At 47.7% G+C, this 17576-nt stretch overlaps 1 protein-coding gene across 1 annotated transcript; it reads left to right on the top strand.

The window, feature by feature from the left end:
* The first annotated feature begins 3155 nt into the window (after positions 1–3155).
* Polr1e (RNA polymerase I subunit E) lies at positions 3156–16789 on the top strand. Its single transcript, XM_048420241.3, has 12 exons — positions 3156–3331; positions 3748–3851; positions 6618–6694; positions 7995–8080; positions 10741–10799; positions 11529–11673; positions 12024–12131; positions 12728–12824; positions 13768–13901; positions 15019–15100; positions 15722–15853; positions 16356–16789. The coding sequence occupies exons 1-12, from the start codon at positions 3211–3213 to the stop codon at positions 16513–16515; spliced, it is 1305 nt and encodes a 434-aa protein (XP_048276198.3). The 5' UTR covers positions 3156–3210; the 3' UTR covers positions 16516–16789.
* The last annotated feature ends 787 nt before the right edge of the window (positions 16790–17576 follow it).

Raw genomic sequence — 17576 nt, 5'->3', positions numbered from 1 at the left:
CTGTACCCACATACTTGCTGATTTCTGGTCAGAAGATCTGATCGGCCCCCAGGTAATGATGTTGCTGTTTCTACAGACAATGGTATTTTGAGTAGCACGGCCATAGTGTCCTTCTACTATAGAGGGGTCAAGACACTTACTTTGAGAACTGTATTTTATTCCTTATACTGTGGTCGTCTTTGACCTCTTAACCTCAATATAACCGTTCATGTTCACTGAACCAGTGCACACTAACATAGTATCTATTATGTACAAGACCTATGCTAACTGGTTTCAAGAGCATTACTATCTCTGAGATGCACTCCCTGTCCTAGACTCCAAGGATTAGTAACGATGCTGACCTATTACCTACCTTTTTACTCATTTGTTCAATATTTCTTTATTTTACATTTGTTTTCTAATTGTTAGTGTGTACAGGTGTACGCTACTGTATAAGTAGCATCAATAGTACTAATTATATAATTAATAAGTAGTAACCCACCAGGTGGGTGCTAGGAACACCATCAGGCTTGGTGGCAAATGCCTTTAACCACGGAGCTATTTTGCCAGCTCTCTCATCCAACATTCATTGAGAATCTCCATTTTTACAGGAGCTCCCAGGAGCTGGAGGTGCAGACGGAAAAGGAAAGAAATAGATTTGCTAGCTTGTTGTGATGGCACATGCCCGTAATCCCAGCTCTAGGCAGGAGATGAGGAGTGCATAGTCACCCTCGGGTACAGAATAGGTGTCTTCGCTCAGGAGTGCGAAGACAGCCTGAGCCTAAGGGGAGCTGGGGACCTCAGCGCTTTCCCTCCTTCATACTTAGCCACCAATGAGCTGCTCCTTCTTGAGAGCAAATAAATAAATTAAATAATTTAAAAAAGGAAATGTGTTTCTTATTAGCTCCAAAATTAGTTATTAACTTCAAATAAGCTTAGTATGGAAAATATTGACAGAAGAAGCAGATAAATGATTAGACAATGAAACCCTTTTCATCTCTTTCCTTTTCCTTTCTGGAAACAATCAATTGAAAACAATTGGGTAGGATCAAAGAAAGCAACCTCCCAGTCAAAGAGTTGTGACAGATAAAAGCAAAGCACAGTGGTGTGTGTGTGTGTGAGAGAGAGAGAGAGAGAGAGAGAGAGAGAGAGAGAGAGAGAGTTTTCTCACTTGAGCCACAGCAGCCTTCCTATCTTGGCTTCTCAAATGCTGGGATCACAAGTGTAAGGCACAAAATCAGGCTGCAACAGGAATTGCCACAGGATCTTTTAGCTGTAAAGATAGCACGGAGATAGTAGGTAAATTTGAATAATGGGAGGATTATATAGTTGCTTTAATGTTAATTTTCTTATTCTGGTAGCTGTATTGAAATTACTTAAGGAGATAGGCCCTATTTTTATTACCGTAACAAAATATAGGAGCCAGAGGTGGGTGCAGATCTCAGTAAGTTTGAGGCCAGTCTCATTTACAGAATGAGATCCAGGTCAGCCAGGATCCCCCCCCCCCCCCCGCCCCCTCTGTGTGTGTGTGTGTGTGTGTGTGTGTGTGTGTGAGAGAGAGAGAGAGAGAGAGAGAGAGAGAGAGAGAGAGAGAGAGAGAGAGAGAAACAGTTTCTTTTCTTTTGGTTCCTAGGTTTGGGCATTTTGGTCGATGACTGATTGGTTCCACAGCTTAGAGCCTGTGGTGAGCGGTAATTCACAGAAGAAAGCTGTTCACCTGGCAGTCAGGTGTGAAAGCACGGAGGGTCTGTTGGCTTCCAGAGCCTCTTTGAGGCCACGCCCCTTCCATGTCTTAAAGAGACTCATCCTAAATTTTAAAGTTCCCACCATCCCCAACAGTTTCATGACGTGTTAAACAAGCTTTTAAAGAATTTTTTATCTTAAAGATTTGCTTATTGTGTGTGTATGTTCTGGTAGTAAGGAGGCCAGAAGAGGGCATAGAATTCCCTGGAGTTACCGGCAGTTGGAGCTACCCTGCCCGACATGGTTGTTTGGAATAGAACCTGTGTAGTCTAGAACAGCAGCGAGTGTTCTTAACAGCTGAACCATCCATCTCTCCAGCTATCTGGGGGACAGTCCACACTCAACTATTCCAAGTTCTTTGTCCATAGGAAAATCTAGTCTTCAGTGGTGAGTGTGTTATCCAATTGCTCAGGGGAAGAGTTCTTTGTCATGTACTTGGGTTTTTTTTTTGTTTTTTTTTTTTTTTTTTTTTTTTTTTTTTTTTTTTTTTTTTTTTTAAGACAGGGTTTCTCTGTGTAACCCTGGCTGTCCTGGAACGCTCTCTGTAGACCAGGTTGGCCTCGAACTCAGAGATCTGCCTGCCTCTGTCTGCCTGAGTGCTGGGATTTAAAGGTGTGTGCCACCACCGCCGGGCTAGCATTGTTTTTATATGTAGCAGTTTCTATAACGAAGTAATTAGGAAAGCGCGGCAAAAGCTCATGTTGGCATTAGGGTCATTGTCGTTTTCTGGGTGCTGAGGAGGGTATGGGGTTCTCAAAAAACAATATTTTGGAGAACAAAGATGAATCAGTCTTGACCTGTATTTGGGCAGAGGGGCTTTGGCCTGGGCCTATGTTCCTCCTTCCCCTTGCTATGATAGTTTCCCACGAGGAAAAAGAGTTGTTGAATCTATTTATCTCTCTCTCCTTTCTATCCACTTCAGAAGCTTTTGTCCAGATGACCTGAGTTCTCCTTGTTTCTCCTTATGGTCTATCCTCCCGGAGTTGGTTAGAACAAAGAGCATTAACGCCTCCGCCAGAGCAGGTATGGTGGTGGGAGATATATAGGGCTTGCTCTCCAAGTATGTGGATGTCCCCCACTGACACATCTGCTTGGTACTCTAGGACTTCATGTCTGCGGATTCTAAGTTTCAACTTTTCTTTTCAGGTCTTGGGCGAGTATTTTCGTGGAGGCGAAGAAAGACAGTTCTCTACCTAAATGATGCTAAGTCGGAGGCCGCTCCACGCCAAACCTAGGCTGAAGAGGCTGTGTTCCGCATTTGGCTAGCGGTGATACTAACGTAGGGCGCAAACTGGAGAACGGTGCACTTTCGAGCTGCGTCACGCAGAGGCCCTCCTACCAGGGGGCGTGGTCATTGTGGGAGGAGCCAAGAGTGGTCCGGGACGAAACTCCACTGCGCGAGGGGCGTGGTCTCGCGACTTGCATGTTTTGGGCGGGGCTTCGAGATCCACTTCCGGTGTGTGAGTCCGCGTGTGGATCGGCGAGCTCATGGCTTCCCTGGAGTCTTCCAGGCTGGACGGCCAGACTGGAGACGTGGAGACAGAGGTGCCACAGAGTGCAAGGTGGCTGTACTGTGGGGAGCCTGACAACAGGCAGAAAGCTGTGCTGGGTAAAGACTGCGGGACTTCCGCGTAGCCCTACCATCCCCCTCCTCCCCACTACCTGGAGCTGGGACAGAGCCCCCGCTATCCTCCCGTTCCTCGGTCATGACTGCACATCTGTGCAAGGACACTTCTCAGGGCACTGCCCAGATCTCTCATTCGCCCTTTTTCCCCTCCACGGAGCAGAGTTCCCTCTCTCTTCTGCCAGTTAATGACATTCCCTCAGTCATTTTGTGATAACTTCTGCCCAGAGGCCATCCCCCCATCTCCCTCTTTACTACTGGACCAGGACTTCCTTCAGTCCCCCTAAAAGTCCGACAGAAACTCCCTTGCCTTCGCCACGGGTTCCCAGCCACAATGCAGTTCTTCACCCACTACACCCTACTGGTCCTGTTCTTACCTCATTCTTGGGTTACATTTACAGTTCAGTTCTCCAATGGGAAGCTGCAGAATCCAGGCAACATGCGCTTCACCTTGTACAACAGCAACGACGTTGTAAACCCGAGGCTGAGGAATCAGCGGATCCTGGTAAGTGCAGAGTTCAGGTTGTCTGAACTCTGTAAGGCTCTGCAGAAGATCCTTGGTGTGGGCAGATATGGGAGAGCCCAAGGGGGAGAAAAGAAGAAGCAGCAAATGGGACTGTGACTGCGCTGAGTGAAAGATTTGAGTGAAACGATGACTTTTCACATATTTGGGTTTCATTTCTTTGGAGACAGGATTTCTCAGTGTAGCTCTGGCTATCCTAGAACTCACTGTGTAGACGTAGCTGACTAGCCTTCAACTCAGATCTGCTTGTCTCTGCCTCCCAAGTGCTGGATTAAAGATGTGCACCACCACTTCCGGCTTCATATATTTGGGTTTTTTTCTAACATGAACTTACTGACTATTCCCTGTGTCCTCACGTAGCAGACTAAGGGAGCACCTGAGTCAGATTTGACAGCATTCCTCGGGAGTTCAGCAACAGCACTCTTTGAGGGGCATGGGTGTTTTTCGTTTTTGTCTATGCACCATGTCTGTGTAGCTAGCTGGTGGAGGCCAGAAAGGGGCACTGGATCCCCTAGAACTGGAGTTACAGATGGTAGCGAGCCACCTTGTGGGTGCTGGGCGTCAAATGCTGGTCCTCTGGAAGAGCAGCGGGTGCCCTCCACCCCAGAGCCTTTGTCCAGTTCCCAGCTTCAGCACTGTTGATGTTTTGAACCGGGTGATTCTTTGTTGTGGGTGGAGACCTGTACCTCATAGGATGCTTTTTGTTTGTTTGTTTTTTTGTTTTTCAAGACAGGGTTTCTTGCCAGGCAGTGGTGGTGCATGTGCCACTCAGCACTTGGGAGGCAGAGGCAAGCGGAGCTCTGTGAGTTCGAGGCCAGCCTGGTCTACAAGAGCTAGTTCCAGGACAGGCACCAAAGCTACAGAGAAACCTTGTCTCGAAAAAACAAAAACAAACAAATGAAAGTCAGGGTTTCTCTGTGGTAGCCCTAGCTGTCCTGGAACTCACTCTGTAGACTAGACTGGCCTTGAACTCGAGATTTGCCTGCCTCTGCCTCCTGAGTGCTGGGATTAAAGGCTGTGCCACAGGAGACAGCATTTCTGGTCTCCACTCAGTAGGTGCAGGGTTAAGAATGCCTACTTTCCAGAGATGCAAATTCTCTGGGTAGTACTGGCGGACAGCAGAAAAAGCTCAGGGTTTAGGGCCTAGGGAGCTCAGTAGGAAAAGAAGTCTCTGCTTGTCTGAATGCCTTCCTGGGAAAGGTATATCAGAGTTGAGCTCTGGAAGATTGGGGAACAGGTAGACAGCTGAAGTTTGGTGTCCAAAGTGACAAGGGGAAAAGAAGAACTTGTCTGATTGGGAAGTCAGCCAGCCATTTCTGGTGCCTGGGGTCTAGGAAGAGCTGATGTCGGAAAGGTTGGTGAAGATCTAGGGCTTGTGCAACCCAATGACCCGCAGAATCGTTGTATCTGGGAGTGCTGGAAGACCAAGACCTCACTGTCTGGTTCCCCATGCAGCTCACCCAAGAACTTTTATTTTTCTCTCTCACTTTAAATTTTTTTTAGCTGGGGGCTGGAGAGATGGCTCAGCAGTTAAGAGTACTGACTGCTCTTCCAGAGGACCCAGGTTCAATTCCCAGCACCCACATGGCAGCTCACAACCATCTGTAACTCCAGTTTCAGGGGACCCTTACACAGACATGCATGCAGGCAAAACACTAATACTCATAAAATAAAAAATAAAAATGTTTTTTATCTGTATTCTCGCTGTCTTCTGCCCTCTGCCTTTCCCCACATTCCCTATTCCCCTCTTGTTAGTCCCCTGCCTCCCTCCCAAATCTCCCTTTCATGATATACATACTAAGCTGGAGAGATGGCTCAGTGGTTAAGAGCACTCACTGCTTTTCTGGAGGACCTGGGTTCAGTTTCTTGTACCAACATAGAGGCAACAACTGTAATTCTAGTCTCACTGGATCCCACACCCTCTCCTGGCTTCCGCCAGCACTGCATAAACAAGGCATGCATATATGCATACAGGCAAAACACCCTAAACACATGAATATCTCATTTCATACATATATTACCCTCTGTTCCCCCTTCTTTTGCTACTCTTTTTCTCATGGTTCCTTCCTTCTGTCATGTCCTGAATGTACATGCACACACACTGCTCTTTACCATGTGGATTCTGGGGCTCTAACTCAGGTCATCATCTAAACCACAAACGCTTTATCCACGGAGCCCATGTGCAGACCTTACAGCTGTTCTCATTGGCGTCTCTGCTGGGTAAAGGTCTTGAGCACTTCTCATGTATTTTGGGCAGTTTGTGTTACGTCTTTAAGGGCCGTCTACTCAGTTCATCAGCCCTCTTCTTCACTAGATTATTTGAGGGTTTTTTAATTTAATTTTTACAGTTCTTTGTATATTCTAAATATTAATTGGTTGAATATTATTATACTTGGCAATGATTTAGCCCCTTCTGTGGGCTCTTTACCTTAGGTAATATTTGCTTTGCTCTGTAAAAGCTTTTTAATTTCATGCAGTCCCAGGTGCCACTTCCCCCAAGAACTATACCTACCACCTCAAAGCTTTCTTAAGGTTTTTGGGGTCCCCTTTCCAAAGTTTTCTTGCCTTTCCCCCAGAGACACCCTAGGTTCCTGTAGATGTGATGGGGCTAGATTTCCTCCTGGAGGGTATCTAGGTATCTAGGGCTGGTACGCTTCTGTTCTGGATTCGAAGGCTTCTGTGCATGTCAAAGTCCATGCTCAGTGCCCTTCAATGCTGATCGTCAATGGAACACTCTTTGTTTTTCAGGCAGCTGAAACAGACAGGCTCTCCTATGTTGGAAACAATTTTGGGACTGGCGCTCTCAAATGCAACACTCTTTGCAGGTAATGGACAACGGGGCGGTGACAGGGGCTAGGAGGGTTGTAGTGTGACAGTGACACCATCTTCAGTCTTTATCTCGGAGGTAGTTGGGAGGATCTGCAGGTTCACTAAGACCTTGTGTGTAGTGATATTTCATTTGTATTTTAATAAATAAAACTTGCTTGAAGGTCAGAAAAGTAAAACAGCCAGCCACCGACTCTTACCTCTACCTCAGTCTGAAATGGTGATCCCGCCTCCAGGGATCCCAGAATGAGACTGTGTGTAAGAGCTGTCTCCTCCCTTCTTATATTCCTCTCTAGGACTGGGATTAAAGGCGTGCACCACTACCACCCAGTTTCTATGGTGAACTAGTGTGGCTACTGGGGTTAAAGGTGTGTGTCACCACTGCCTGGTCTGTAAGGCTGACCAGTGCAGCTATTTTACTCTCTGATCATCAGACAAGCTTTATTTATTAAAATACAAATGAAATATCACTACACCTGTGTTTCTGGACTCACAAGTTTCTTATACTTTGTATAGACATCCCTAGAAAGGAAAAGATGGCTTGCATTTGGCAAGTTCTTAAAGATCTCATTAATTATGACATTATTTGTGACTGTCCTATCCCAAAAGACAGCTGTGGCTGCTGATTAGAATGTGTGATCAGTAGCTCAAGCTTGCCTCAAGTTTGCCTTGGGACAAGAGGATAAGAGAATTTGGTATCTCCGAGGCCCCTGGGTTGGAGCAAAGTCACCCTCCAGCAATGTCACTGGTGAAGTGAATGACTTTGTCGGCTTTGCCCTTCGCTCCCCTCTGGTGTCTTCTGTGTAGCAGCATCAGCGAGCTGAAGAGTCTCACTCACAGGCTGACACAGTGGAGATGACCTTTCAGAGTCCCTGCCGGGCTACAGCTGAAGGCAGAGTGACGTAGCATGCTAAATCCTAACACTGCATCCCCTCTCAAAGATGCTCGGCTTCAGACTGACCTTCTCCCCAGGAGGAATAAGGTTCCTTGTATTCGTCTCCATAAAATTCATTCATGCCAAGCTTCTGTTTAATTCTAAGATTCTCATTACCTCAAAAGGGTTTCCATTAATAGCAGTGGCTCTGAATGTGAGTGGCTTTTTCAGTCCACAGCCATTCTGTGTGCCTCCTCCTTCATTACCTACTGTTCCCTCTCTGTGCAGGATTATTGTTACCTGTGATCAAGGGGACGCCTTCCTCTGGCAAAAAGAAGCTAGGGATCTGTAAATAGGAAAGAGAGGGTCGCGTGGATAATAACCTTTGGAATAACCCACTACCGTATCATTCCGCTTTTACCCAGACACTTTGTGGGGATTCTGAATAAGACCTCCGGCCAGATGGAGGTGTATGACGCCGAGCTGTTCAACATGCAGCCGCTGTTTGCCGGTAGGTTCCGGAAATGCAGACTCAGTTAAAGGCCACATCGTTTGGGTTTGTTGGATTAGTTCATTTTTGTTTCCTAAAAGGCATTTGTAATTTTCTCTAAATGGCTTCCCCCTCATACACCTTTCTGAGACAAGGTCTCACTCATGTAGTCCAGGCTGCCCTTGAATTTGCTGGGCAGCTGAGGATGACATTGGATTTCTGGTCCTCCTGCCATCAACTCCTGAGTGTGACCTTACAGGTATGTGCCACCACGCATGCTTATATGGTGAAGGGGGTGTGAACTCAGAACTCGGTGTCTCCCGGCAAATACAGCTTATCCTCGGCCATAGTGGGACACCTTCTTGTCAAGTGTTTTCTTTTTTTTAATTTGAAAAGTTTTATACACACACACACATATATATTAAATGAATCATTTATTGACCCTTACTATGCTTGAAGTACTAAGCTAAGGACTGTGTATGGCAGGCAAGATCCCGTCTCTCCAGCGTTTGCAGTGTTGTCTCAGAAACCAGCCTTTAAAGCAGGAATAGCTGTCAGTGCAGGTGTCTCATGGGCATTCTTTCCCACCACAGGCTCTTCTTAATCCTTCATGTGTGGGAGCACAGGTGTTCACATGCCACAGCACACGTACAGAGGTCAGAGTAGAACCTCTGGTGTCTGACTACCTGTTTGAGACACTGTGTCTGTTGGCTCTGAGTAGGCCGGCAGCTGCCCCTTGAGCATCTGGGGTTCTCTTGTCTCTGCTTCCCATCTTACTGTGGCCGCACTGGGATTCCAGATGTGTGCTACTGTGCCCAGCTTCCCAGGTCCTCGTGTTTGGGTAGCAAGCTCTCTGCACACTGAGCCATCCTCTAGACTTTCTAAATTCCAATGGAAATTTTAAAATTTTATTACATTTATTTATTGGATGTATGTGTCTATATATACATGTAAATATATATACATACATATATAAACACACACATATATACATATATATCACAGTGTATGTGTGGTAGCACAGGCCAATTCAAGCAAGTTGATTTTCTCCTTTCAAAATGTGGATCCAGGCACATGTGAACAACTTTTGACTCAGGTCATCAGACTTGGTAACAGACACCTTTTTACCTGCTGGCCCTCTACCAGCCTGCTGAGGTGGAATTGTTTAAATTCCTTTTTTAAAAAAGATTTATTTTACGTGCATGGTTCTATTGTATGGTTCTTCATGTGTGTCTGTGTACCACATGCATGCATTGCTTGTGGAGGCCAGAAGAGGGAGTTGGATCACTTGGAACTGGAGTTATACGTGGTTGTTAGCCATCATGTGGATGCTGGGAACTGAACTTAGGTCCTCTTACAAGAGCAGCCAATGCCCTTACCTGCTGAGTCATCTCTTCAGACTCTGAGGTTGTTTAATTCTTGATGAGATACATTTATGTTACATGTTGATAGTTTATAAGTACTGGCTTGCTGGCTCACCCATGCATGCTAGGTGGTTTTTTGGTTTTTGGTTTTTTAGACAGAGTTTCTCTGTAGCTCTGGAGCCTGTCCTGGAACTAGCTCTTGTAGACCAGGCTGGTCTCAAACTCATAGAGATCCACCTGCCTCCCAAGTGCCGGGATTAAAGGTGTGCGCCACCACCGCCCGGCAACGCTAGTTTTGGGTCCTTGCTGTGTGCTTGTCACTATTCTGAACACCTTTCACAAGAACCACGTAATTGCTTCGTAGGTACTACTATTCTCTCTTTTTCTTCCTTTCCTTCTTTTTTCAAGACAACTCTCTGTGTAGGTCTGGCTGTCTGTCCTGGGACTCGCCCTGTCCAGGCTGGTCTTGAACTCACAGACATCTGGCTGCCTCTGCCTCCCAAGTGCTGGGATTGAAGGCATGTGCCACCACCACCTGGATTTTCTTCTTTTCTTTTCCTTCCTTCCTTCCTTCCTTCCTTCCTTCTTTCTTCCTTTCTTCCTTCCTTTCTTTTCTTTTGTGTGTGTGTGTTATTCCTTTTTTTTTTTTTTTTTTTTTAGCAGCACTGAGACTTGGCTGACTGAGGTGACCTGCTGCTGAGCTAACCCGAGCTTGTGTTCTTGCCCTTTGGATTATACGGCTACTTGAGTACATTGTGGGAAGCTGGAGAGTGTCATGTGAAAATTCCCAGTATGTTTACACCCACCTTTAGGTCTTTGACCAGAAAAGCAGATCTACTTATGGGAAGAGCCAAGGACTTGGTTTCTGTTCCCTCTGACGTGGCCTGGCCGGGGAAAGTGCCTGGGCCAGTCACTGTCTGCCGGCCTCATTTTTCCTTGTTTCTGATCTAAGAGGCTGGGGCAGAGGACAGCCATTCTTACTTATTTACTGAGGAATACAGCCAGTATTCAGTATACATTCATGGTAGGGAAGTCTCAGAATAAGGAATTCAGTTTTTCTTAGATTAATGTTAAATAAACACTAAGCACTATTAATATTTTTAAGACCTTGCAGAGCTGAGCACAGTGGCTGCACTGCGTGCGTGCGCGCGCGCGCGCGCACACACACACACACACCTGCTTATGGGGTTAAGACCAGGGCATCAGCTGAACTCAAATTTAAGATCATCGTGGGCAGCATAGTGAGACCCCATTAAAAAATATAGTAAAATGCTCATTTGTGAGCCTCTGTTTTCTTCCTGTTCTGTGTTTCTACAGAAGATGGCATTGAGCATGAGTCCCTGCAGGACAATCAGACCAAGACTTTCAGGGAGAAGGTGAGTGATAGTTAAGGACGCTCCTTCAAGGCCCGGTTTCCCTGTCAGTGCCACAGCCCCCATGAATATGGGCCTCCCTGGCTGCTCCAGCTCAATTGGTCTTTGATTCTCCGCCTGGTTGCTACTTGCAGAGGCCTTCTGGTCTCCCAGGGAGCAGGCTTGCTGCTGCCTTGGCCAGGTGAACTCAGCTAATGTTAGTATTTGCACCCCATTGTCTGGGATGATGGAGGTGTAGCAGAAAACTTGTTAGGTTTTGGTCCACACTGTAGAAAATGTGGTACCTGGAGATGCATATAAGCAAAGTAAGTTCTTTGCACTTCTGGGTGTAAAGAATTCTCGTCTCGCCTTCGGATGGCAGACTGAACTTTCAGTGCTGCCTGGGCCACAGCAAAGAGAAGACCACTCTGGTTCACTTGGGGAGGGGGAGTGGTTTATTAACAGCGTCTGCTACTGGAGCAGATGGCAGGTTGGTAGGCTGTGTGCCACAGGTTTACCAACCCTAATTCCAGTCAAGTCTTTCTGTACTGATGGAAAACTAACTATGGATTTGTAACTGGGAGTCAGTACCGCAAGCCCAGTCCTGATATGGGCAGGTATGAGAAAGGACCCAGCCTGATTGACAGGTGAGGTAATCTTGACTCAGGGACCCCACAGCTTGTGTGATTACACACTCGGAAACATCCATGCTGCTCAGCCTGTCCTTGGTAACTGGGTTTGTTTCTTACACAGTTGGATTCTTGCATTGAAGCCTTTGGAAGCACCAAGCAGAAGCGGTCCCTGAACTCCAGGAGAATGAACAAAGTTGGCAGCGAATCTTTGAATCTCACAGTAACTAAAGCTGCAGAGAACATCATTGATACAAAGGGTGTGAACGGTAAGAGGCTGGAGCTTGGGGTAGAGTCAGCCCACAAAGATGTCAGGTTTGTCACTCACCTCGCAGAAGCCAGTGGGGAGCTCGAAGGCTGGATTCCTTCTGGTGCATGGCCGCAGCCTCTCTGATGATGTGTAGTGATTTTTACTAACATGCATCTCTTTAACTCTGCTGAGTTACTCGAGGGCAAACACACTGTGTCCACCTTTTACATGGCTAGGAAGTTCAGATCTTGGCAGGTGTTCAGGTTTGAGTTTTGGACCATGTGATCTCTACTGCATGGGGTTCATGGAGTGTTGGAGAGCCTGTAGCCAGACAGGGTGACACTCAGGTTAATTTTTCTCCACTGAAAGCTCTGGTCAGTGATGCCATGCAGGATGACTTGCAAGATGACTCCCTCTACCTTCCTCCCTGCTATGCTGATGCGACCAAGCCTGAAGACGTGTACAGATTTGAAGACAGTATCCTTGCAGTTTGAAAGGTGCCTAATTTTCAGGCTATCATGTTGGTATGTATCGGCAGAGCCAGGCCAGAGTAGCCATGGTCCTGTGACATTAATAAATGCACCATCCAACCCTTTTCCCACATCCCATTGCTGTTAGCAAAAGGTTTGTCAGTTTGGCTTCCTCATCAGCGGAAGGACCTACTCCTGGGACTCAAACCCGTTGTTCAATTAACAGGACAGATGGGCACAGCTTTGCGCTGTGGGGGTCATTCTCCATAAACAGTCAAAATATAACCTTTGAGTTGGCTGGAATCAAAGTCCAGAGCAGACAAACTGAAAGAAGGGTCGGAACATAGAACTCCACTGCTGAGGGGGTCTGGCTAATTGGAGAATGCTAACAGAGGCTCTAGCAGTGAAGAGAAGGGGGGCAATCCAGGTAGGAAGTGACCCTGAGGCTGGAGTCTGAGAATCGGGTCTCTGTGCTCCACCCTGCTTCCTCTGAGTTCCTTCTCTGTGGGTCTTAGCTTTCCTGCCTGGGAAATGAGGTCCCTTGAGATGACTTAGCTCAGTAGGTGTCCATTTTGGTCAGTCACGTTCTTGACCTGCAACCAGTTCTGTCCCCGGCTGAGTATGATGCTCTTGAGAGCCCTTCCGAAGCCTTCAGAAATGTTACATCAGAAGACATACTGAAGATGATTGAAGAGAACAGGTATTCATGGGCAGGTGGGGCATCGTGAGGCATGATGGGAAACAGAGTCTGACATAAAGCAAGACCTTGTTAATTCCACCTAGAAAGTAGCAGCTCGGGGAGTCTGTGGGGAGGCGTCTGCTCAGCCAGAGTGAAGGAGCAAGCTTTGACACCAGGCATTCAGGAGCTGTGGGTCGATCCAAGGAAGAGGACTGGTTTGTTTGTGTAGCACCTATAGCTGGAGAGATGGTGGCAGGGTCCTGTAATCTGGGACCAAAGCCAGTCCCAGGTTCTGCTGTTGTGTTGACGCTGATTGTCACTGGCAATGGCCAAAGGCTGGCATTGGCATAGATGCTAACCAGAGTGATGGCTGTCTGTGGCAGCATGCTTGCAAACTTCTAAAATTAAATATGCACATTTTAAATATTTATATTCAGTTTAAATAACAGAGATTAACCCTCTTAAAACAACTTTTTTAAAAAAAATGATGATGGTTAGATTATGTCTTAGTTCTGAGCCTCTCCTTCTAATTATTCCTTTTTAATTTTTTTATAAGATTATGTATGTGTGTATAACATGGGTAGGGGTCCAGTAGAAGATGTCACTGGATCAGGTGTGAGTGCTAAGAAATGAACAACGCCCTCTGCAAGAGCAATGCTAACTGCTCAGCCATCTCTCTAGTCCTACTCTTCTTAGTTTTTTTCTTAGAGTTTGTGTGTCTGTGATTGTGTGTCTGAGTGTGTGTGTGTGTGATTGTGCTTGTGTGGGGGTCTGAGGTTGATCATCTTAGGAATTGTCCTCTGTTGTTTTTTTACCTTGTTCAATGACGTGGAATCTGTCAATCAAACCCTGTGTGCCCTGCTAAGGTTAACCTCCCTAGCCAACTCTCCCAGAGCGGGTGGAACGTGTGGAGACCGTGTGCTGGTGATGCCTCCTGACCGCCTGTTTACCTTCCTTGTTTTAGCCACTGTTCCTTCATCATAGAAATGCTGAAGTCTTTGCCATCAGATGAGCAGAGTCGAGACCGGCAAGCCCGAAGCATCTGGTTTCTAGACGCCCTCATCAGATTTCGAGCTCAGAAGGTGATAAAGGGAAAAAGTAAGCTCCCCTGCAGGCATTTTATCCTTTTATCTCCAGTGGTTGCTTGTCTGTAGTTCTCATGTCACCCTCGTGGATGTCTGTCTGTCCAGGCCCTCTCCGTGCAGCCTGCCCTTCCTGAGCCTCGCAGGGCTCTCTTTGTATTTCTTTCATCTGCTCTGGAAATGGGGACGGGTGGATGGGGCTCCCAGAGAGCACATGCCCTGTTTGTTCTGCCCGGTAAAACACAGCATCCAGGTCAAATGAGAGGAGTGACGTACAGGATGCTGTGAGAATAAACGTCAGTTACAGGAGGAGGAGAAATCAGGGCTTTGCTTGTGAAGAAGCTTGGGGCAGGTGGTTTTGCTTTTTAAGATAGTCTCACTGTACAGGCCTGGTTGGCCTGGAACTCACAGAGATTCATGTGTCTCTGCCTCCTGGGTGCTGGGATTAAAGGTGTACTTGCCCTTTTTTCCCTTCTTTTTGTGGTGTGTGGGAGGATGTTGTGAGAGTTTACTTCACACTGAGAGAGTGAGGCAGTTTGTGATGATCCACCTGCTTCTAAGACCATACGTGGCGGTCACACACCCATGCCCACGCCAAGCTGAAAAGCCAGCAGGAGACCCCTGGGGTTTGCAGCACAAGGCGTTGTCTGTTCACTCTTCTTGTGGAGGGCACCAAGGATGGAGATGTGCCTGCCTGCTTAACTCTCAAGTTTCATGTTCTGGTCTCTCGCACCTTCCACCCTCAATTTATTTACTTATGAGTAGTTGTGGGGGGTGCGTGCCCAGTGTACCTATGGTCAGAGGACAGCTTTGGAATCAGTTCTCTCTATATATCCATGCGAATCCTTGGTGGCACATCTTGACCCACTGAGGCATCTCTCCGGCTCTATGCGCAGTCTACTTTAGTTTCCAGGATCTCACTGTGTGCCTAGTCCTCCTCAGTCAGCTCTAGCTGTTCACACCCCTTCACCAACACCTTGTGTGTGTCTGACTTTAAAATGGCTGCTTTGGATCTCAGGCCCCTGCTCCTCTTATCATGTGGTTCTGGCCATTACAGCCCCCACCCACTCATTTACGGATGTGCGACTTGCGGGCTTTCCAGGAAAATGATCCAATGCAACTCTCTGTTCTAGGTGCCCTGGGACCTGGAATCCCCCACATCATCAACACGAAGCTGCTGAAACAATTCACCTGCCTGACTTACAACAATGGCAGGTCAGGGAGCTGTTTCTGTAAAAAGAAACGCAGATGGGGGTGGCGGGGAAGTGTGGGGACTCAGGTGCAATTCCATGTTCAGAGATCCAGCGCCAAAGAGTCACTGCCGTCTGACGGTCTTCTGGGGACATCATACACTGTCCCTCTTGGAAGTGTTCGTTTGTCTTTGGCTGTGGGGCACCCTGCAGTGCTGGGCTTACTGTTGATCAGTGCTGCAGGAAAGGACAGCTACACAGTGACCTAGAAGACAGAAACTGCAGCGCATCCAGGCCTTGCTTGCTGCTGTTTGACGGGACTGCGCTTCCTGCTCCTGCTGTGTTTGGAAACAGCAGGGGCAGCGCTGAGGCTGGGGTGGTTTTTCCTGCAGCCTGCTGAGCAGACAGGCACCGGTTCCTACCAGCCACCTGGGGAAACGTGGGCGGGGCTTTCTCTCTCTGAGGGGAAACATGGGTTGACTTTCTGTCCACTGTGAGACTTGGGCACCTTGGAAGGAACAGGCTGTGTGGCTTTGCCCCACTGCCCCCCAAACTAGAACCACTGACTATAGAGGATAAGACTCTGGTGTTCTCACTTAGCACTTGGGGTTTAACTTCGTTTCTCCTCCATTGCCACTGACTGCAGTTTACGGAACTTAATTTCAAATTCGATGAAGGCCAAGATCACTGCGTATGCAATCATCCTCGCCTTGCACATAAGTAACTTCCAGATCGACCTGACAGTGTTGCAGGGAGACCTGAAACTCAGTGAGAAGAGGTGAGCCCGGCAGAATGAGTCTGGTCCCTGCAGCCGCCCGGGTAGAACCTGCTCCTGCCCATGAGGCCCCGCTGAAGGGTGTCTCATGGAAAAATCTTGGGACCAGAAGACAATCTTCTGTGAATGAATGGTTGGTTGGTGAGAAACTCTGAGTGCCTTCTCTTTGCAAGGCTTGATATTGAGTTCATTCACAGTTCTTCACTGATTTCCCCAAAAAATTACGACTCTGAGGTCTGGAAAGGTAATAACTTTCTCAAGATCTCATTCCCCAAAAGGGTGCCTGGGCCTTAGGCCTGAGCCTCCCACAGCTTTCTGGTCTGAATACCCCTGTGTGCTCTACATTGCTGTGATTAGGGAGGGATCCTCTGTGGATCTAGGGGTGAAGCGAGGGTGGAAACAGAGAACCCAGTTTTATGGTCCGGAGCACAGTGCACTCTTTGCTCCTGTCAGACCTGAACAGCGCACACAAGGCTCCTCCTCATTTGTTCCATTTCTTCCTTAGGATGATTGAGATAGCAAAAGCCATGAGGCTGAAGATCTCCAAAAGAAAGGTGACCCTGGCAGACGGCAGGGAAGAGGATCACAGACTGGGCACTCTGTCTGTCCCACTGCCGCCAGCCCTGACCTCAGACCGCCAGTCAAAGCGGAGGAAGATGAACTAGATCTTTTCCAGTTGGCTTGTTCTGGCCACATCACAGCCACTTCTGTCCAGTCCCACCTTTATTTTTTGAAAAAGGAAGCAGACTGGATGTTGTGGTGCTTTCCTATAACCCAAGTACTCAGGAGACTGAGGCAGGACAATTGTGCATCCTGGGCCTGTCTGGGACTCTACTGTGCTCCACCACCCCACGGCCTTACTTTAGCATGGTTATCATACCTGGGCCAGCATCCCAGCTGTGCCTCTCATGCAGAGATTAAAGGATGGCTTAGGTTTGACTTCGTCTCCCTCCTTTGCTGTTGCTGAGGTTAGAAATGGCAGATGTTTCTCCTGCTGGGTCATGTGCAGGGTTTGGGAGGGTCAGGCTGAACTCTGAGCCTAAAGAAAGGATGACGGTTTAAAAGGAGGACCTAGAAGAGCCCACAGCAGGTGGAGGGGGGCCGAGAAAAGCAGGGCTTGGGAGGCTCCTAGCTCTGCTAGGTCAGCAGTGGGATCTAAATGACAGCCTACTACAGCACAGCGTAGCCCAGTCAGGAGTGATAACCACAGCTTTCCTCCCTCGCTGAGACCATGCAGAGGGGCATGGTTGGCGATGAATACTATGTGGAAAGCATGGATGATCAACATGAGGGTCTCACTTGGTTTTGGATTCAGGCTTTGACAGACCAACTGCTGGTAATAAAGTTCCTGGTGTCTGGGGAGGGGAGCTGTGCTAGAGGCTTGAGTCTTTTTAGACAGCACCAAATGATCTTGTGGCCATGATTCTGCAGGTGAGTTTAAGACAGGCTGATAGGAAGCCTGTTTTATGGGTTCACATGGTGAGGGCACAGGCAAGTTGTCCTGTCTCCACTGTGGGCTGTGGTGGCTATATACCGCACCAACAGAACTTACAAACAACAAAAACCGGGTTGGAGAGAGCTCAGCGGTTAAAAGTCCCACAAACACCTAAGTTCCAACCCGACACCCATATGCCCAACACCGGGAAGCAGAGACAGGAAATCCATTGGGGCTTCCTAGCTGCTGGCCTCACTGAAAAACAGGAGCACTGGGTTCCCAGAGATAACC

This window comes from Myodes glareolus, chromosome 16 (genome assembly GCF_982192425.1).
Source record: "Myodes glareolus chromosome 16, mMyoGla1.1, whole genome shotgun sequence".
Lineage (NCBI taxonomy): Eukaryota > Metazoa > Chordata > Mammalia > Rodentia > Cricetidae > Myodes > Myodes glareolus.
This window is presented reverse-complemented; position numbering and strand designations above follow the sequence as displayed.

Coding starts and splice junctions, on each gene's coding strand:
- Polr1e (XM_048420241.3), top strand. CDS start 3,211: ATGGCTTCCCTGGAGTCTTCCAGGCTGGACGGCCAGACTGGAGACGTG. Junction 8,081..10,740: donor CATGCAGCCGCTGTTTGCCG/GTAGGTTCCGGA, acceptor GTGTTTCTACAG/AAGATGGCATTGAGCATGAG. Junction 10,800..11,528: donor CCAAGACTTTCAGGGAGAAG/GTGAGTGATAGT, acceptor TTTCTTACACAG/TTGGATTCTTGCATTGAAGC.